The sequence below is a fragment of the Ovis canadensis genome, chromosome 6 (assembly GCF_042477335.2).
Source record: "Ovis canadensis isolate MfBH-ARS-UI-01 breed Bighorn chromosome 6, ARS-UI_OviCan_v2, whole genome shotgun sequence".
Lineage (NCBI taxonomy): Eukaryota > Metazoa > Chordata > Mammalia > Artiodactyla > Bovidae > Ovis > Ovis canadensis.
Window position 1 is genome coordinate 106,560,046 of NC_091250.1, and position 21,664 is coordinate 106,581,709.

General features: G+C 44.2%; 1 protein-coding gene across 1 annotated transcript in view; it reads left to right on the plus strand.

Annotated features, from left to right (window-relative positions):
* Positions 1-21,664, plus strand: part of PARM1 (prostate androgen-regulated mucin-like protein 1) — a 129,269-nt gene that overhangs the window by 94,258 nt on the left and 13,347 nt on the right. The window contains exon 3 of the mRNA XM_069594371.1: positions 13,581-13,659. Within this exon, the coding sequence (XP_069450472.1) occupies positions 13,581-13,659 (79 nt within the window). The remainder of the gene's footprint in view (positions 1-13,580; positions 13,660-21,664) is intronic.

Below are 21,664 nucleotides of genomic sequence, written 5' to 3' on the forward strand. Positions count from 1 at the left end.
CTTTTGTACCCGATTCTTCACACTTAAGGTAAACCCCTAAGCTTACTAATGCTCATACACTCCCATAAGGAGCTCCAACTCAGATAATATTTTAGATTTAAAAATATTCTGAATTCTACTACTTTTATTTCTCCTTTGGTTTACTTTTTAATTTTTATTTTTTAACCCCCAAAACATTTTGTATGGGGTACAATCAATTAACAATGTTGTGGGAGTTTTAGGTGAACAGCAAAGGGACTCAGTTATACATATACATGTATCCATTCTCCTCCCAACCCCCTCTCCCATCCAGGCTACCACATAACACTGAGCAGAGTTCCATGGTCTATACAGTAGGTCTTTGTTGGTTATCCATTTTAAATATAGCACTGTGTACATGACCTTCCCAAAGTCCCTAACTATCCCTTCCCTCACCCCCCAGCATCCTTTGTTTACTTTTACTACCTAAATCTTAATCTGGCTTTAAAATATTTATAAAACATCCTTTGAAAAATCTATGGCAAGGTAATAAAATCAGCTAGTTACCACCAATGTCGTTATCTAGTAGCAATGTAACCCCATCATATATTTTAATTGTCTCAGTATCACCTTTCATTACATTTGGAAGTTAGTCTCCATTGGAATACTTTCTTTCTTTCTGCTTCAAATATGTTCATCAGTCACATATGACTAAATGACTAAGTGATTTTGGAAATGCTTCACTGAGGACCTGGGATTTAACTTATAAGCACAGCTGATATCAGAAATGAATCTATGGCTTGTTGGCTCCTTGGGAAAACCTGTTGGAATATACCTGATTCCATATCCAGACTGAACTCTTACTGTAATCTTCTGAATCAAAGGAGCGTATTTTTTGGTTGCAGAATGCGAACAGGAACATGAGACTAGATCAGCGCTAACCCGCCATCTTCATCAGAAAACATTCCACAATTCCCACCTCGGTGTGTTGAGTCAGGAATATTGCATTCGGAGGACACATGATGGATGCTAAGTTGACGTTGTCCTCAGCATGCCTTGCTTCTCAGGTCCTGGGAAAGAAAAACCCTGGCCAGCAAGAGACAACATTTTATTTTACAGTATCTTGCTTTTGTCATCAGACCCACAGCCTTCAGGGATAGAATGCAGGCTCCAAAACTTAAGGTGAACTTAGGTTAAAGTCATAAATCTCAGTAAGTCCATGGAAGTGGGCCATCAAAAACATTTTGCCATACTTCTGTTTAGTGAAATTATGGGGTCATTTCCAAGCCAAGCTCTAGAAGCATAAAAATGTTACTCATAGTACAAACTTTGGCATCAGACTGCCTTGTTCAGATCTCACCAATGCCATTGGCTAGATGGAAGACCTGAAGTGTATTCATCACTGAGTATCACGTTTTCCTCATCTATAAATGGAAGGTAATAATAGCACTCACTTTATAGGATTCTTTTTAGGATTAAATGAGACAAGTATACAAAAAGTCTCTTACATAGTGAACACTAAATCAATGTTAGCTATTATTATTATTACAGTTGGGGGTCTAATTTTCAGTGTGGATACCAACAAGAGTTTGACTCTTTTAGACTTTGACTTTTTTTAACTTGAAAAAATAAATGTTTGTAAAAACACCTTGAGATTCCCCAAGAGGATTATTACTATAGATATTAGGTAGTCAAGATCCATTTAAGCACCTGTTTATAACACAGTTCAGAAAAGGATAATCCACAAAGTGTGAAAGAGAAAAGTAACTATGTTCACACTGGAAATTAGCAGTTCTTTCATGAAACTTGGAAAATCCAAAGTAAAGAGGTAAAGAGTGCAAACAACTAGAGATTTCTAGCTGGGAGAAAGTAAATCATGGAGAAGAAAGGACACAGAAGCTGAGCTTGAAGGATTTTGCCCAGGCTCCACTTGTACCTGATGGTAGAAGATTAAGACTAGAGCGTGCCTTCTTTCTTAACTGGCATCCAAGTTTGGAAATTACTTTCTTGGCAGTCTGAGTTTGGGAGAAATTAAAACTTGGTAAAATACAGTCTCCAAAAGCAGGTTCCTACCTGGCCTTAGTGATTAATTACATGGAGGCAAAGCTAAATTAACTAATGGTTCCAGAGAGATCCTTAAGTTCTTGGGCTGCAGTAACTATACTGATGTCACTGCCCTTGGTCAAGGTGTTGAGACAGGTGACCTGAAACTGACTCTCTGCTTCCCAGCCAAGAGTCATTTTTCCATGATAGACTGGCTTACTATTTGGCAAACAGAGTTAGAGCTCTGTCTTGGGCCCTGAGAAGCTCCTCCCTTCCTTCTTGATGCATCCTTGGAACCAAGAAAATGTCAGTGTGGAAAATCTTATTTGCCAAGGCTAGGGAGTCTCAAAGGGATCTGAGCCTTCACCTGCAGACTAGATGACTCTCAAAAAGGGCGTATACAAATTTTCTGGCTTATTTTTCTCTTCAGTATTGTTTTATCTGGAGAAGGAAATGGCAACCCACTCCAGTATTCTTCCATGGAGAATCTTATGGACAGGGGAGCCTTTAGTCCATGGGTCGCAAGAGTCAGACACGACTTAGCAACTACACCACTACCACCATTGTTTTATCTGTGGTCATGTCTCATGTTCATCACTGGAATGCTAAAGAGATAGAACAACCAAAGCAACATTTTTCAGTCTTCATGGAGATAAATGGCACCTGCAGCACATGATTTGCCCCTCTATGTGGGGCATCTGTAAAAGGGTGACTTCAGAGTGGAGAGTCTCAACTTGGCCCCCTAAATTGGAAGTCAGAGGCCACAGCTAACTTCTCAGCCTGCCACTGCCTTGCAGCTAGTGGTCCCCAGATGGAAAACTCCCAAGTTTTCAGGGTTCCCAGTTTCTCTTTGATACTCTCAAGGCTGATTTCATAAAAGATAGCAGATAGCAGAGAGATATCAGGATCTATTTACCTCTTTCTAACATGACTCCTCAGTAGAAATATCTTGTTCCTTCCGTCAAGAAACTTGATGACCCAACATGACACAGCTCACTTGCTTACACTACAGATCAGAATTTTCACAAGAAGGAAAGGAAACTTCTCCTCATCCATGACAAACAATAAAGGGGACTCTCTGATCTTTTTTTAAAAAATTAATCTCCAGAAATCTCTCCCATCCCAGTCCCTCAAAGATGACTCAGAGCCAAGATCCCCAATCATGTCAAGGTATGGTTCTCTCAGCCCAGTAGAAGCTATAATTCAGCTCAAGCTGAATTATCTTTAGTATATCAAGTAATTTTAAAAGAGTAATGATGGGCTTATAAAGGGCTTCCCAGGCGGTGCTAGTGGTAAAGAATCTGCACACCAATGTAAGAGATGCGGGTTCAATCCCTGGGTCAGGAAGATCTCCTGGAGGAGGGCATGACAACCCACTCCAGTATTCTTGCCTGGAGAATCCCCATGGACAGAGGAGCCTGGCAGGCTATAGTCTATAGGGTCGCAAAGAGTCGGACACGACTCAGGAACTTAGGCAGGCACTGAGAATCTGTCCTGCAGGAGAGAACGAGAAGCAGGGACTGACACGTTTAAGGATAGACGTCAGGGTTCCTGGCTTCAGGGTTGTTAATGGGTAAGAGACGCCCAGAGATTGAGACCTTTGTACTGTACTTCATGATGGACAAAGCATTTTAAATACACTAATTTGTAAAAGTGCTCTGAGAGCAAAGCGAGTGATTCATCAAAGCTGGGCGCACAGTAAACATCAGCTGTGTGAATGATTGAATGAATTGCCACTTTACAGGGAGAGACAAGGCCACAGACACGCTCTGGAGGCAGGGAGCCATGAACCAACTTGCTCCTGACTCTTCAGCTAGCGGGTGTATAAAGCCAGTCTTCCAACCCAGGTCTTCTGGTCGCAGAATTAAGTTTGGGAAATCCAGCCTCAAGGGTAGAATTCCATTTCTGCACCAGATGAATAGGTTTTTATTAACTGCTTTTGCTAAACTCCTAAGTGGAAATGTCTACACGTCTCTGTCCAGCTCAGTGCCCGGCACAGGGTAGCAGGAGAGGAAGCGGTACCTGCCATGACTTCTGTGACTGCAATTGGTTTTCTTAATGCTTTTGTTTACTGCTTTGGGCACAATGCTAGAGATGTCCCCTGAGAACCGTTGTGAAGTCAAGACTGAATTCAGCCTTTAAGGAGAGACTGTTAATAACATTCAGATGGAGGGGTCGCCCCTGTTTCGGGAAGAAGGCTCCCTCCTTGTGGGCTCCTTTTGGTCTGGGAAGCACCAAGTGAGAGGAATGCTCCCTGACATAATACTCAGGCAAGCTGCTGTGTGGTGATCAGCTTTCCCTGATGCTGTGGGGAAAGAGGACTAGGACCACTGTTTGCTCTTCTTAGAAACCCAGCCTAGTTCGTATGACAGGTGTCAAAGGCGAGCTGGGGTCAGGCGACCTAATCAGGTAGTTATAACAGAGACGCATCATTTGTGTTGAGAAAAATTGTAATTGCAAGTGAAATGAGGAAACTTTAAAACTATGGTAACCAGGACCTGTGCTGACTTGTGTGCCCCGGCTGGTATTAATTACAAACCTGCACTCCCTGCATCCTTCAAGCACAGCTGACATGCCTGCAGGAGAGAGAAATGAAGGAAAAAGGAACACACACTTGCTTGGGCAAATGCAAATCTTATATTATCTCAACAGAGAGCCGTGTTTCTTGTATACATTTTTGTAACTATATGCTATCCAAGGAGGTAAGATACTTTTTAAAACTGGGATATAGTTGTTTTCCAAGGTTGTGTTAGTTTCTGCTGTAAACTACATGAATCCGCCTTATGTATACATATCCACCCTCCCTCTTGGGCCTCCCTCTCACCCCTGCATTCCACCCCTCTGGGTCACCACGGAGCCCCAAGCTGAGCTCCCCGTGCTATATAGCAGCTTCCCACTAGCTATTTATTTTACACACGGTAGTGTATATTTTAGACAAAAATAAAGCCAGTCCCTAAACCAGGGCTTCTGATTACAGGAAGTAGAAAAATACAGGGATTAGGGATCCTGCCCCAAAGTTTGAATCCCAAGTCTGTCCACTGACCATTTCTGCAAACGAACTAGCTTTTAGGAGAGCGTGTAAACGTGAAGTAAATGATTCCAATTGTGGTAATATTTGACCGATTCTGATAAAGTTCACTTCTGCCACTGTGTGACGAATTGACTGAGCAGTTATTTACTGATTTAAAGCTGCAAGAGGAACGGTGCAGCGGAGAGCACTGAGACAAACTTAGATTGTGCTAATTAAAAACAATTCTGTGGCATATTTGCATGCAAGCTCTATGCCTTATAAGGGAGTTTTAATTTTGTATCATAACTACTTACAAAGTTCAGTTTAACAAATAACTACACTTTAGAAGAATCAGTTCTTTTATGAGTTACTTAATTTGGGTCTAAACAAATAAAGAAGTACACTTGGTATCCTTAGCTTTTAAGGGACTTTCAGTGCAGAGAGTTTGCAGAACATGTTCACGGAAAGCTATGAGTCTAACAGTGTATTTCACACGTCTTTATCTCAGATATATAAGCATACCTACCCACAGCTACACCGGTCACCATTAGTTACAGACTAAAATAAGTTCGTGGACTTGTGCCATACAAAGGGAAAGATCATACGTCTAGAAAAGGAGGGTTCAAGATGAGCAGACATCACTGGGGGTGATTTGCAAGACAAAGTTGGAAAGATTCTTGAGAATCCTGCCTCTGGCCAGAGCACTCCCATGCTTCCCACCCTCTCCGCTGTCAAGTCTAAACAGCACATCTGGCTTTCAGAAATCTCCGCCGTCTGGCCCTGAGTACCTAGCCACTCCATGGTCCCTTTTCATGTCCATCACATCCGCTTATGCTGACTGCAGCCTTAGTTTTATCACCTCTTTAAGTTGTGTGACCTTGGGTAAGATACCTCTCTCCTCCATTCCCTCAATATATCAGTCTCCTAACCCATAATGTGAAGGGACCAGGCTCACAACAGTCCCCTTCATTCAAGCTCCTGTGCAAAGCACATCCTCCCATGTGACCCTACCAACAGCCCCATGAAGTGGAAAGGACAGGGATTATCCCAGTTTTCAGGTGAGGACACCAGTTGAGGTGCTTCTATCTTCAAACTAAAAGTGTAGTCACTCAGTTGTGTCCAACTCTTTGCAACCTCATGGACTGTAGCCCACCAGGTACCTGTGTCCATGGAATTCTCCAGGCAAGAATCCTGGAGTGAGTTGCCATTCCTTCTCCAGGGGATCTTCCCAACCCAGCTCTCCCTCATTGCAGGCAGATTCTTTACCATCTGAGCCACCAGGGAAGCCCTCTGTCTCCAAACTCAGTGCTAATCCTTCAGACCTGAAATATTAGGTGTCTGTCTCCATCCAGCTGGTTCTTGCCTCAAACCTTCAATACTGTCTGTCCCAGTCCCGCCCTCTCTTTAGAGAACAGTTTCACTCCCACCTCTGCCCTACGCCTGCTGTTAGAGACACACATCCTCCCCCAAGTCAGAGGCAGAAATACAGAGTTTGCTGCCACCCACTTCCCACTTTAAGTACCCACCTGTTTGTCCATCCCATGCTGCACTCCCCGATGAGGTCCCCGGACTCTTGTCTCCACCACTGGGTGGTGAAACCTCAGATCCCTGCCTGTTGCATCTTTCCATTGGCACCATCATAGCCCAAGAGAAGCCCGGGGAGCTCCGTCAGGAGATTGGTTTGTAGCTTGTGGGATTGATTTGAGGTCAGAGGGAGATAAGCTTCATTTCCTCTAGTATGGGATAGAGTGGGGAGAAACACAGGGGTAAAATCCTAGCAGAATTCAAGGCCAGAAGTCAAAGCAACCTTCAATAATGTAAAATTAGGATCCACCTAGATGACAGTGTCCAAAAATAGAGATTTTCTTTTCCACATTTTCTCCCCTATATCACAACCTACACGCACACGCACGCATGCACACACCCAGAGGCACACTACCAAAGCAAATCGCAGCCCCCACCTACCCTGTGGTGTTGCCTATTCTGCAGTGTAAGCTTTAGGTGACACTCCCAGTAGAGTTCTGGACCACAGCACACACTAGAAACTAATGACCTGGCCCTTCTTGGGCTGCTGTTCTAACTGGTGTCTGCTCCTGACTGGTCCTTCTCCCCATTAACCAGAATCATTGAGCTTCAGTTCATCTCCACCAGGACCCATATGAGGACCCAAACTCCCACATGGCCCAGAGTTGGGCCCTGATTCCTAGAGAGCCAACAGAAGGTAGACAGAGAATGGGCCAGAGCAGCAGATTTTATTTGCAAGTGGACTTGGATCTAATGTGCTTCTCCTGCAATGCAAGAGACTTGAGTTGGATCGCTGGGTTGGGAATATCCTCTGGACGAGGAAATGGCAATCCACTCCAGTATTCTTTCTTGGGAAATCTCATAGGCAGAGGAGGCTGGGGGGCTACGGTCCATGGGGTCACAAACATTCAGACTTGACTGAGTAACTAACACTTTCTATTTCACTTTGGGATCTGATACTAGGGTCCAGATGGCAGGAGAACCCAGCAGGTAATAGTGTGGACTCGGGAACCAGACCCTGTATCCCAGTCCCTCTAATTACCAACCCTGGGCTCTGGGCCCTTAACTTCTCTGTGCCTCAGTTTCCTCATCTGTAAAATGGAGATAACAAGAGGATCCACCTCACAGAGTTCTCGTGAGGATTGCTTGAATCGAAATATGTGATGCTTATAGAGCAATCCTGGCACAGAGTAAGTGTTGGTTGTCGTAATTTGTATTCTTGTTGTTTATTACTCTTACCCTTGTTGTTTGGAGGAAGGAGTTGTGACGTGAGACTTTACTGTAAAGAGGGGAGAGCCCTTCCCTAGTGCAATAAATAAAGGGAGATTTGGGCACACCCAGAGGTCAGCCCTCCAGTTCCTTTCCTTAACCAGCGGCCAGCTTTCATCCTCCAGCTAGTGGGCAGACATGTTCATTTCAAGAAGAATTCATCTGAGACAGAATGTTCCTTTCCTCTTGGTGGCTTTAACTGAAGGAGCCACCACACTCTGAAGTGGCCACCCGCTCCTCTTGTTCATTTCTTACCTATTCTCTAGACCAGGAAAAGGAAAGAAAAGATCAAGAACACTGAAAAACAGTCAAGAGGTTTGTTAAAGACTTCTCAGAATAGATCAGACACACACACTCATACGCAAGATCCTGAGCAAAGCACTTACACGTACATGCATTCTAAACAAGTTAACTGATGAATTTCCAAGGAGAACGTAGTTCTGGAGTCATCCACCAATAGCAGCAAGACACACCTTCTTTTGTCACACTAGAAGCATCCCACTGTCATCTCCTTTGCCCCCCTGGCACTCTCAGAGCAATTGCAACTTTTTGGAGGAACCTAGGAAAGCTCTTTCTTTCAGAGGTCATTTGAGTTCATGCCATCACATCCTAATATTCTCATTTCTGGATATGATTTGCAGGTACCCTGCCAAGAGGTCAGATGAACTGTTTCTTTCATGTTTAAAATGGGGGAAATAAAGAAACCCCTTCAATGAGAAGAGCCCCCTCAGATGAGGACATCTGAGGTTTGGGAATATTCCCAAGCCCAGGAAGACAGGAGACCACCTTTAGGGCAAGTGACAAGGAACTAGGCTGGACAGAGCTCCTTCTGAGTGTGCAGGACTCCCTGTGTCTGTGAAGGACTGCTGCTGCTGCTAAGTCACTTCAGTCGTGTCGGACTCTGTGTGACCCCATAGATGGCAGCCCACCAGGCTCCCCCGTCCCTGGGATTCTCCAGGCAAGAACACTGGAGTGGGTTGCCATTTCCTTCTCCAATGCATGAAAGTGAAAAGTCAAAGTGAAGTCACCCGGTCGTGTCTGACTCTTCTCGACCCCATGGCTGCAGCCCACCAGGCTCCTCCGTCCATGGGATTCTCCAGGCAAGAGTACTGGAGTGGGGTGCCATTGCCTTCTCCCTAGCTGGATTATAATAAAAAAGAGGCAGGTGTTGGGAGAGAGAGCCCTTAAAATGATGCCATAGTTTATTCCAGGACTTCAGAGGCACAGGACAGAGTCAAATAAGGCAAGTGATGCCCTTCAGGAAAGCCCTGTCCTTCGGTAGTCTGCTCAAAGTCTGACCAGGAGTGTGGGATTTTGCTTTGGCTATTTCAAGGATATAATCAGATTCTATTCAGGCAGATATTTCTAAAATAACTCCTCCTGCTCAGTCATCATGGGGACTCACAAATACATGCTGGGGTGGTTGGACCACAGCTGTAGAGTCATAGGAGTAAGCTCTCAGGAGAGACCTGGAGCACAAGGTTCCAAGATGGATGGGCGGGGAGACTGCTGCTCAGGAACTTTCTCAGCACAGTGACTGGGCTCAAAAACTGCCAGTTATCTTTTTTTCTTTGTCAATATTACGCTTAATTATTCAACATTTTAAAAAAATTAATTAAACACCCACAGTGGGCTAGAAACTGCCTGGTGCTGAGAATTCAGGGAGGGGGCAGAGGAGATGCAGGATGAATGTGCAGAATCTGTCTGGGTTAAGTCGTAAACACAACACAGAGTGTTTAGGAGAAGCAGATACAAAGAACTGAGGACATACAACAGCACTTCAACTTGCTTGGGGGTGTCAGGAAAGCTTCCCAGAAGCGCTGACGTTTAGCTGTCATAAGGAAAGCGTAGGAGTTGGCCAAGCTGAAAAAAAAGGGTGGACATGTAACCAGTATATTAATGATTAAACAGGCAAACCCCAGGAAATCGTCCTGGGTTCAAACGTTAGCTTAATGATTTGCCAGCTTGTAAAATCTGACTCAAGTTCTTAAATCTCTCAGAGCCTTGACTGCTCATCTATCAAATGGGGCTCCTTCTCCTCACCTCATAAAGAGAATTAAATGAGATGTGAGCTGTAAGGTTCTCGGCCCAGACCGAAGTAACCACTGCAAGTATAGAATAGATTATTCTTTAGCCTGTTCTGGTTTTTTATCCTGTGTTGTTACCAAAGTGGGGGAAATACGAAACCCCTCTGAAAAGCCTCAGCCTTCAGAGATGCCTCCAGAGCTGCTTCTGCTCCATCACACCCTCCTCGTTTTTCTCTCGCCCTGCCCCTCCACCTCAAAAGAAGAAACAGCAGCAAGTGAAGGGAAATTCCAGCTTACTTTAACCAGAACTCAGGGGGAAATGGCATTTGTTTTCGCAAGGAGGAAATCCAGCCTTTTCAGTTACTATATATGGTTGGGCTCATTTTGGCTCAGCAACCCCCTCAGATGCTCAGACCGCAATGTCCTGAGGTGTGGAACTTCCCAGGAGGGGCTTCTCAGCAGCTTCTGGTGGCGGCAGCTGCCGTGGAGGTGAGAGCAAGCTCAGGACATGAGACGTCCCAGGACAGGGGCCTGATGAAAGCCTTCCAGTTCCAGAAGACCCTTGCCCCCACAGTGACACCCTCTGAGACGAGCTGGGTGGCAGAATAGTCAATAAAGTGGCCCAAATATTTAAGTGTAGTCTATTTTACCTCACATGTTTCCTTCTCCTTTGGGGCAGGAAGAACCCTCAGAAATGCCCTTTTGTTCAGCTGCCCTCAAGGGCTCATAAGAGGACATCACCTGTTGATTCCAGCTTTGGTCACATGAGCTGTCCTTTATGACCAAGAAGGGTGGCCCTGAAGAGCCTTATTTGAAGACTTGTCTAAAGGGCCAGATAGCCACCAGTCAGAGAAGTGAGTCATTGTACCACTCGCTGTATTAAAAAAAAAAACAATAGCGACATGAGTTGGGGAACTGCTGGGTTTTTTTTTTTTAAGGTTTAGTATTTTAAATGAAAAATTCAGTTTGAATTTCTATTATGACAAATACAATAAATATAATTCACATAAACCAAAGCTTTGTGACATCTCCATTAAGTTGTTTTAAATTACTTTTTATTGGAGTGTGGTTGCTTTACAATGTAGAGAACAAATATATGGATACCAAGGAAGAAAGGGGCAAGGGGTGGCATGAATTGGGAGACTGGGACTGATGTATATGCACTATTGATACTATGTATAAAATAGACAGCTAATGAGAACACACTGTATAACACAAGGAGCTCTGCTTAATGTACTGTGGTGACCAGAACGGGAAGTCCAAAAGGGAGGGCATATACATTTATGTATGGCTGATTCATTTTGCTGTACAGTGGGAACTGCCTGTTTTATCTTCAATAAGAGGTGGTATATATAAAAAAAAAAATCTAGTAAATCACAGAGCTGGAGAAGATCCAACAGCCTAGAGTTAGGAAAGAAACTTTGGGAAAGGTCAAACCTATGGTTTCCTATATTAAACGTATCCTGGGGCAAGAAAGAAGGGTCTGACAGAGAAATCAACTATATTCTTTCTCTTCTCCCATTTTTTGAAAGGAGGAGATCAAATTCAAAGGTCAGTTTTCAAAACTGCTCCTAATTGCAATCAGTGTATCTTTTTAAATTCTGAAATACCCCCATTATTTTATTGTGCAGTAATAATCCTCATTTCTCAAGCTCTTAAAACAGCTGTTAAGAGGCTTCAGTGAGCTTTTGAATTGTTCTAATTTCAGCACAGTTTGAAGACCGGGAACCTAAGTGCCACCTTTCAAAATAGGAGTAGAGGTTTTCCATAAAGGGATCTGATCTTGAATTTTCTCTGCTTGATCCAGTCTGCATATTTGAATGTTTGGTGCCATAATCATATTTTGATAGTAGTAAATGGGGAGTGAGAAATATATTGATAATTATGCCAGTCTGGCTCTAAATGACTCTAGTAGCAAAGAGATGGGTGTGTGAGTGTTCAGGGTGTGGGAGCTCTGAAATGGTGCACAATGTCAGTCTGTGTAGACAAGTCAAGGTCTGGTCTTGGTCTCGATGTTAACAATTCCTCCTTGGCCTTTTAGAAGTTATAACCAGTGGGGGCATGGATGTCTGCTGCAGCCTTCTTTCATCCAAACCTTGGGGGAGTTACTAAAGAGTTCACGGGTAGACTGATTTGCTTCTTAGCTCTGTTCTAATTCCTTTGGTGGAATGACTAATGAGAAGCACAATACACAAAAGCCATTCATAGAGGGAAAAATAGAAGGAGAAGCGGCAAAATAATCTACAAATAGTATATCTCCAAAAATGTGGGGCAGATCCATCACCTTGATGGATCCATAAAAAATGGGCACTGGTCCAGGAAGTCATGTCTGGATAGGGCTTTAGCTTGGTGCATATAGATACATGCAATTGTGTCCAGCTCTTTGCTACCCCATGGACTGTAGCCCACCAGGCTTCTCTGTCCATGGAATTCCCCAGGCAAGAATACTGGAATGGGTTGCCATGCCCTCCTCCAGGGGATCTTCCTGACCCAAGGATCGAACCCACGTCTCTTGAATCTCTTGCATTGGCAGGTGGGCTCTTTACCACTAGCACCAGCTTGGTACATAGGGCATCTCATTTAATTTTCTTAAAATTATGCAGACGAGTAGAACAGCTCTTCTTTCTGTGTATGAAGTTGTATATAGCAGGTGAGCAGTGTATGAGTGAACAGGGTTAATAGCCCACATTCAGACAGCTAATAATGACAGAACCACACTTGAATCTACATCTTCTAGGTCTGAAGCTCTTCCCAATGTGTGTAAGAGTCCCATTCATTTGTTCAAGTAGAAAATAATTTCTCAGTGGCCTGAAATAGTAAATGGGGCCCCTAATAACAATTTTAGTCACTTTTAACAAAAAGTCACTTTAACTAAGAGACAAGAGCCCAATTGATTCTTGCATTTCTGGGGTGAAATAAATCTGAAATATATGCATTATTAGTCACCAGCTTACACAAAAAGCATGCTGTGCTCCAAAGTAGTCATCTGTGGAAGCAATGTGGTTATTCTCATAAGGTTACATGCTCAAAGGGTTTTGTTTTGTTTTGTTTTGTTTTAATTGCCCTAATAGTTGCCTTTGGAGCCAGATTCTAAACTACAAAATAAAACATTCATGTTACTTTATAATTGTACCTGGTTATTTCTACAAACAAAAAATATTTGTTACCTAACAGACTTGACCTTATTTTATATATCAAACTTGACTTTAACCTCTACAAAATCAGGTTTACCAAGAATGAAAGCTGTGGAGTTTGTTTTTTTTTTAATGCTTTGATTTGATGGCATCATTAAAATTAGCACATTTCCTACCAAGATGACCCTTTTGAACTGGACACTGACGTAGCTGTGCGGCTCTGGTTTATTAAAACATCAATTACATCATCTTGTCATGATCTTTGATTAGGCATCCTAGCTCTTCCAATATCTTACGAGTGCTAGAAAGACAAGCTAAAATGTACTAAAGGAGAAAATGGGACTTCAGGAGGTTTTAAATCCACTTTGCCCACAAATAGCAGCAGCAGTGGCAACAGATTGGTGGTATTCTTAAAAAGATAATCAAATATTACTGTGGCCTGTTTTCTGAACTCCAGGTCACCCAGAAGGTCTTAATAAATAGTGGCCATTTACACAACTTAGCCTAACCTGAGAAGTGTTTTGATAACAGAATGAATCCCCTGGGGTCTGTTGCAGAACGATCTGAAATGCACACCCTTCCTTCACCTTCTTGCTGTGCTTTGCTCTTTCCCAGGCAGCATCGCCGCCATCACGGTGACGGTCATTTCTGTGGTGTTACTGGTGTTTGGAGTTGCCGCGTATCTGAAGATCAGGTAAGACACACCTTCTTCTTCTTCTTCATAAAGAATGGAATTCCATTTTGTCAGGCTCCAGGCTGAGCGCTGTTTTGCTGAGTACTTGTTTCTTGGTAAGTGTCTTAGCTCTCAGAAATCTAGGCAGGGAAGTGAAAATGGCCAGCGGCTTGCACCCTGGACAGGAATAGGTGGGACGGTATCTGAAAGCTGGCAAAGCAGAAGAAACCAGCAAGAATATACAGCATGATGATGTCATGGAAGGAGAATGAACCCAGAGTCAGGAGACTGGGGCCTTGGTCCTCTGCCCTTAAATCACATCATCATCCTGAGAAAGTCACATGCCTCCTGAACCCACCTTGTCTTACCTGTGAAATGGGGGAGAAGGTGGGGGGGAGCTTGATGGTTCCTAAAAATTGATGCTCTGAACACTGCTGTGAAGGTGTGTACCCAGCCTGAAAGGAGGTTCTCACTGCTTCTAAGTCAAAATGTTGAAAATACAAGGATGATATAGTGTTTCCTACAAAATTAGTTTTTTTTCCCCCTGAGATTTTATTCTTATATTTTGGGTTTTAAAATAGCCTGTCTCTTATGAAAAGAGTCACTCAGTGGTAAAGAATCTGCCTGCCAAAGCAGGAGACATGGCTTTGATCCCCAGTCCGAGAAGATCCCCTGGAGAAGGAAATGGAAACACACTCCAGTATTCTTGCCTAGGAAATCCCATGGACTGAGGAGCCTGGTGGGCTACAGTCCATAGGGTCACAAAGAGTAGGACAGACTTAGCAACTAAACAACGACAAAAACCGAAGAGAAAGTTGTAGTACTCCGTGGATCTCCCACTTTTGTTGTCTGTAGAAGTGTTAAGGCACTTCAGTCGTGTCCGACTCTTTGCGACCCCATGGACTGTAGCCTGCCAGGCAGCCCTGTCCATCACCAACTCCCGGAGTTTACTCAAACTCATGTCCATTGAGTCAGTGATGCCATCCAACAATCTCATCCTCTCATCTTCTACAGGCAAGAATACTGGAGAGAATTGCCATTTTCTCTTCGAGGGGATCTTCCCGACCCAGGGATTAAACCCACATCTCTTATGCCTCCTACATTGGCAGGCAAGTTCTTTACCACTAGCACCACCTTGGAAGCCCCTTTGGTTGTCTGTAAAATCCCAAACTCTCGAAGACCACATTCTTCACACTGAGTGTCCTGCCAGCTGTTAAATGCCAAAAGGCAAGCAGCGCTCTGGTTCCCCAGACTGTGCAGTGCCTATAACCGGGACAGGAGGATGCATGCCACTGTGATAAGCACAGCTGGTCCCTGACCCCCAACACATTATCCTCCCAACAGCCGGGGCCTGGTTAGAATCAGGTCAGAATCAGGTCAGAATCTCCTCCGACCTGCCACTCCCTCCCTCAGACACCCCCAGCGGCCTCCCCCCACCCTTAGAATTCAGTTGGCTCTTCAGCTTGTCCTGGACCCACCCTGCCCATGCCTTCTTGCTCATCACACATTTCTCTCCCTGCTAACTGGTGAGCTGCAGTCACACTGGCCTTCTATCCAATATTTAGGACATGCTAGGTTCCTTGTCTCTCCAGGTCCTTGGTTCTTGTGTGTCTGTGTGTGAGTGTGTGTGTGTGTGTGTGTGTGAGAGAGAGAGAGAGAGAGAGAGAGAGAGAGAGATTGACTGGCTGTTTTATTGGAGTATAATCGCTTTACACTTTTGTGTCAGCTTCTGCTCTGTGGCAACATGAATTAGCTATTATTCTTCAGTCTCTAAGTCATATCCAACTCTTTGCAACCCCATGGCCTGCAGCACGCCAGGCAGCCCTGTTCATCACCAACTCCTGGAGCTTACTCAAACTCATGTCCGTTGAGTCAGTGATGCCATCCAACCATCTCATCCTCTGTCATCCCCTTCTCCTCCAGCCTTCAATCTTTCCCAGCATCAGGGTCTTTTCCAGTGAGTCGGCGCTTCGCATCAGGTGGCCAAAGTATTGGAGCTTAGGCTTCAGCATCAGTCCTTCCAGTGAATATTCAGGGTTAATTTCCTTTAGGATTGACTGGTTTGATCTCCTTTCAGTCCAAGGGACTCTCGAGAGTCTCCTCCAGCTCCACTCCGAAAGCGTCAATTCTTAGGTGCTCAGCCTATGTATACATATAGTCCCTCCCTCTGGAGCCTCTCCCACCCCACTGCCATCCCACCCCTCTAGGTCATCACAGAGCACTGGGCTGAGCTCCTTGTGTTACATAGCAGCTTCCCAGCGGTTATCTCTTTTTACACACGCTAGTGTATATACACGTCAGTGCTACTTTCTCAGTTCGTCCCATCCTCTCCTTCCCTGCCTGTGCCCGCATGTCCACTCTTCTCATCTCCGTCTATTCCTGCCCGGCAAATAGGTTCATCAGAAGCGTTTGTCTTGTTGGACCCTCTCCCTGAAATGCTTTTCTTCTAGTTCTTCCACATATTCGGCTTTCAAGCGACATCCTCTAGGAGAGGTTCCTCCTCTTGGTTTGGTGCCCTTATTATTTCTTCTCCTAGTGTCTCAATTAATTTCATCCGGGCGATAATCACTCTCTGTGATTTCATTTTTTTTATATATATTTGTTCACGTGTCTATTGTCTCTTTTCACCACAAAACTGTAAGCTGCATGAGGATCCTGACTTTATCTGTGAGCATTTTGCTGGCCCAAAGAAGATGCTTCATACACTGAATAAATGAACAACCCAATGTAAGAACACACAAGCGCACAGGCAGGGTAGTGCACACAGGCGTGCTCTGGTTTTGGGTTTTTTTTTTTCATCACTGCTGTGCTTCTTTCTCAAGGGGCATGTCTGGTTCTCCACACGGAGCTCATATATTTAGTGTCTCATCTCTAACCACACCTCCCCTCTGCTGCCTCTCATCTCTTCCAGTCACCCCAGCCCAGCCCAGGGCCCACAGGGAAGCCCTCCCCAACACTCCCCTGTTATCTCCCTCTATCTTTTGTTCTACACATGAACCAAATCAATCTAATGATGGTGTCAAGTATCAGAGTGCCTTGTAATATCACCTTATCTCAGGTACAAAGAACAGGAAAGAAATGTTTCAAAGAGAAACTGGAATTAAAATGTCAGCATTATCTGTGTCTAAAGGTCTTATGAAGGGTTTCGGGGTCTTCAGATTTTTAAAAAAATTATCTTTCTCTCCATTAAGGCTGTATTTCCTTGAGCATCAAACAGTTTTATGAATGATATCTTACTCAATGTTACCCTTTTCCATCTGGCTTAATTACTAAGTTTGCTGCTGCTGCTGCTGCTGCTGCTGCTGCTGCTGCTGCTGCTGCGTCGCTTCAGTCGTGTCCGACTCTATGAGACCCCTTAGACGGCAGCCCACGAGGCTCCTCTGTCTCTAGGATTCTCCTGGCAAGAATACTGGAGTGGGTTGCCATGTCCTTCTCCAATCCATGAAAGTGAAAAGTGAAAGTGAAGTCGCTCAGTCGTGCCCGAATCTTAGCGACCCCATGGACTGCAGCCTACCAGGCTCCTCCGTCCATGGGATTTTCCAGGCAAGAGTACTGGAGTGGGGTGCCATTGCCTTCTCCGAATTACTAGTTTATCACTGTAGAAACACTGCATTTTAATTACGAGTTACGTTGGCTTTTATGAACCTTTCTGGGTACCTCATTCCTACTTTGTAACAGAGCTTCTCTTTGCGTTTGGGAGATTCCGGGTGGGATTCAAAAAAAGGAACTTACAGAGAAATTTTGGAGTCATTTTGGAATCACCAATGGTGAGTTCCAAAGGGCCATGTCACCAAAAGGAACGCCCACACGGACTGTGGTACAAAATAGAAACACTTCCCTCTCTCCACACAAGAATAATGTTGAAATAACCTCAGGACTGTTGCTCTTGACCCCAGGCAAGAATTCAAGTTCACCACCTGAAGCCTCCCAGTGACCACAGACAGGCAGACTAAGACAGTGACTAAGAACTGAGATCCACTGGGGATCAGGGGGCTGTCAGTTTCTGTCCCAGCCCTCACATTTTCTAGCAGGTTCTATTAATACCGTCACCTTGGCATGTAACAGAGATTCACTAACTTTGACATCCCTCCCCTTTAAGAGGATGTGCTGGTTTAGTCACTAAGTCATATCTGATTCTTGCAACCCCGTGGACTGTAGCCTGCCAGGCTCCTCTGTTTGTGGGATTCTCTAGGCAAGAATACCGGAGTGGGTAGCTGTTCCCTTCCCCAGGGGATCTTCCAACCCAGGGATCAAACCTGGGTCTCCTGCACTGCAGGTGGATTCTTTACCAACTGAGCCACCAGGGAAGCCCCTTGAAGATGAGGACAGTAGCTTTAACTCTTTGATGGCATCATTTGGAGGAAGTTGGACACTGCCTCCCAAGTGCATAGTTCTCATACCACCACCGCCATCATTGTCATCATCATCAAAGTGGTCAGCTGGAAGGAACCCCAGTAAGATGGCTGCTCCATAGATAGTTACTGAGCATTAGCCATGTGCCAGACACTCTTTTAAACCCTGGGGTCATATCAGTGATAAGACACAGTTCTGCCATCTCAGAACTTAGTGGGCTTGGAAAAGTTAGTTAGCAGGCCATTAAAATTGGTTCTAATGAGTGCTGATTAAAATTGTATAACATTTTATTTTAAAAATTTAAGATATACTTTTTTCTCCAGGCTTTCTCCACATAATAAATTCAGTGAATGACTGAAATGAACTAGTCGTTGTTTCTCTTCCCCATAATGTAGATCCTCCTCTTAATGTAGAAAGGCCCCCAGTGGTATGAGTATAATATTGTTCATTATTTTTGGCACTGCAAACTTAAGGATGGATAAAGTGATCAGACCCCTGTTTGGAAACCCCCTAAGGAAAACCCCTTTGTGCTGCTATGTTAATTATTTTGGAAAAATGATAACATAAGGAGGTTAATAGCACTCATAAATCTTAAGGTTGTGCTAAAACCCCTTCAAGTGTTACTCTGCCAGATTCTTGGAAAGCCCCACTAATCATTAAGAGGCTTAGGTGGCACTAGTGGTAAAGAACCTGCCTGTCAATGTGGGAGACACAGGTTCGATCACTAGGCCAGGAAGAACCCCTGGAGGAGGAAATGGCAACCCACTCCAGTATTCTTGTCTGGAGAATCCCACAGATAGAGGAGCCTTGTGGGCCACTGTCCATAGGGTCACAAAGGGTTGGACACAACTGAAGCGACTTAGCACACACTAATCATTCATCAAAAACACATTTGGCTCAGTTGTCAAATGTGCATACATGCGTGTGTGTGTTTATGTGTATGCGTACCTAAGGTTAAGTTTGGCCTTGGCTGGAAATTTCTTCCATCCCTATTGTCCCAGATTTCTGAGAACAGTAAAATGACAAGAGGTATGTTGTCTGTGGTTTTTCAGCTCACTTGGCCAGAGCAGCAAATGACTGAAATCACAGCCCTTGAGGGAGCCATTAGCATCTGGCCTAGGCTATAGCCTGGCCCAGCCAATGTCCAGGCCAATGCGGAAGAAGAGTCTGTTTGAAAGGGCAGCCTCATCACCAGAAAAAGGGCCTCCTCCTCCTGGAGAGCTCTGCGAAACAGTGGCTTGAGAGTTTCACCTCTTTGCCAAATTCTAACTCCTTCTGAAGATGTTGGGTAAACTGATCAGCCATCCATTTTCACACTCCGCTCTTTAGGGATCCATGACCCCTAGTTTTCTCACCTTATCTCCTGTCTGGAGGACCTCATCTCTCTGTAACCTAACCCAGGTTTAGATGCAGCTAATAAAAATGAACAGCCCAGAACCTTCCAACAGTCTTTACTAGTATCCGCCCATGCATTGTAGCTGGCAGGAGTATGGAATGGAGGGAGGAACATGAGCTTTGCAATCAGGTTCAATCCTGACCCTTCTACTTATTATTTAGGTGGCCTTGGGCAAATTATAATCTCCCTGACCCTTCATTTCTTCACCTGAAAAAATAGAGCTGATAACACGTATCTTTCAAGGTTGTCTTGCAGAGGAAATGAAGGAATGAATGTAGGCAACCTGGAAAGACTGTATTACATGGTGGTTAAGAACACGGACTCTAAGGCAAATTTACTAACCGCTCTGTGTTCATTTTCTTCCCTTATGAAATGGGACTAGAACATGAATACCTAACTCAGGCTTGTTATGAGGATTAAATTATGATACAGATAAACATTCATGTCCCAGGGTTGAAGTGAGGGCCATGGTAGGGTCGATACTGTCCTCGTTGTAATTATCACATGCTTCCTGCTTAGTCGCTAAGTGAAATGGTAGCCACCAACAGCCCCATTCTCTAGGCATCAGGGATTCGAAGCAGAGCAGAGAGGAGAGGAGGAGGAAGATGACACAGCAGCTCAGTTTTCTAATTACATGTTGATGTGCAGACGTCCATGTTCCATCCTGGCAATTTCAGTTGTGCTTTGTCTAAACGCCTGTGAAGTGACACCCTCGTGCTGCATTCATTAGTAGAAACTATCTCTGCAAAGTCTTTATTCCAGGGCTTGTTTGCAACCTTAAAAGAAAGCAAAAGCCCTGCCTGCCTCTAGCAGAAGGGTGTCTTTAATTAGTGATGACTGAAGAATGAGGTAAGTCGGTTTTGTTTTTGTTTAAATTGGCTGAAAACTGTTTAGCCACGGGATAATCTCCCAGGCAGGAGACTGTATCTGTTATAGTATTGCGGATGCTGCTGTAATTAGGTGTGCTGGTAACCCAGACAGACAACATGGGCTGTTCCCGTCACAAAAATAACTGTGATCTTGATTTGTAGACGCAACAGGACCTGGCTTCTAAGACATCTGGTTAGAAGTAACCTGTTTTACTTTAAGTCTTCTGGTGATGACATTTTCTACAACTGGATTCCTCCTGGCTGTTATTAGGTTTAAAAAGCAGGCCCACAAGGAGCCAGTCATGATGTCTAAGATCTTCTGGGGTTTGTTTGCCACACACTGGTCTTTTCAGACCAGCTTTTGGCGTTCTGTAGGTCTAGTTGACTTGATTCTCAAATTTCAACTTGCATGAGAGCCAATGGGCAAGCTTATTGAAAACACAGTTTCCTGGGTCTCAGCCCCTTAGGTTCTGACTCTGTGTGTCAGGGTGGGGCCCGTACACTGGCAGCTCTCAACAGTTCACGGACGATGCCAAAGCTGCTGGTCCAAGGATGAGACTTTAAGTAACCATATTCTACTTTCACCTCCCAACACTCTAAAAACACTGGGCTCTAAAGTTTCCCGGGTATAATCTTCTATTGTTTCATGCCTTTGTTTTTTTGAACATGCTGATCCATGACTAGAGGCGTTTGGTTCACTTTTGTTTTTAATTCGAGCATAATTGCTTTACAATGTTGTGTTAGTTTCTGCTATACAACTAAGTGAACCAGCTATATGTATACATATCTGCCCTCTCTCTTGGACACCCACCCCCACCCCTCTGGGTCATCACAGACCATGGAGCAGAGATCCCTGTTCTTTACAGTAGCTTCCCACTAGCTATCATTTTGCACATGGTAGTGTATATATGGTTGTCTGAGGAGGCCTTACAAATAGTTGTGAAAAGAAGAGAAGTGAAAGACAAAGGAGAAAAGGAAAGATATACACATTTGAATGCAGAGTTCCAAAGAATAGCAAGGAGAGATAAGAAAGCCTTCCTCAGTGATCAATGCAAAGAAATAGAGGAAAACAATAGAATGGGGAAGACTAGAGATCTCTTTAAGAAAATTAGAGACACCAAGGGAGCATTTCATGCTAAGATGGGCACAATAAAGGACAGAAATGGTATTGACCTAACAGAAGCAGAAGATATTCAGAAGACGTGGCAAGAATACACAGAAGAACTATACAAAAAAGATCTTCATGGCTCAGATAATCATGATGGTGTGATCACTCACCTAGAGCCAGACATCCTGGAAGGCAAAGTCAAACGGGCCCTAGGAAACATCACTATGAACAAAAAGCTAGTGGAGGTGATAGAATTCCAGTTGAGCTATTTCAAATGATGATGCTGTGAAAGTGCAGCAC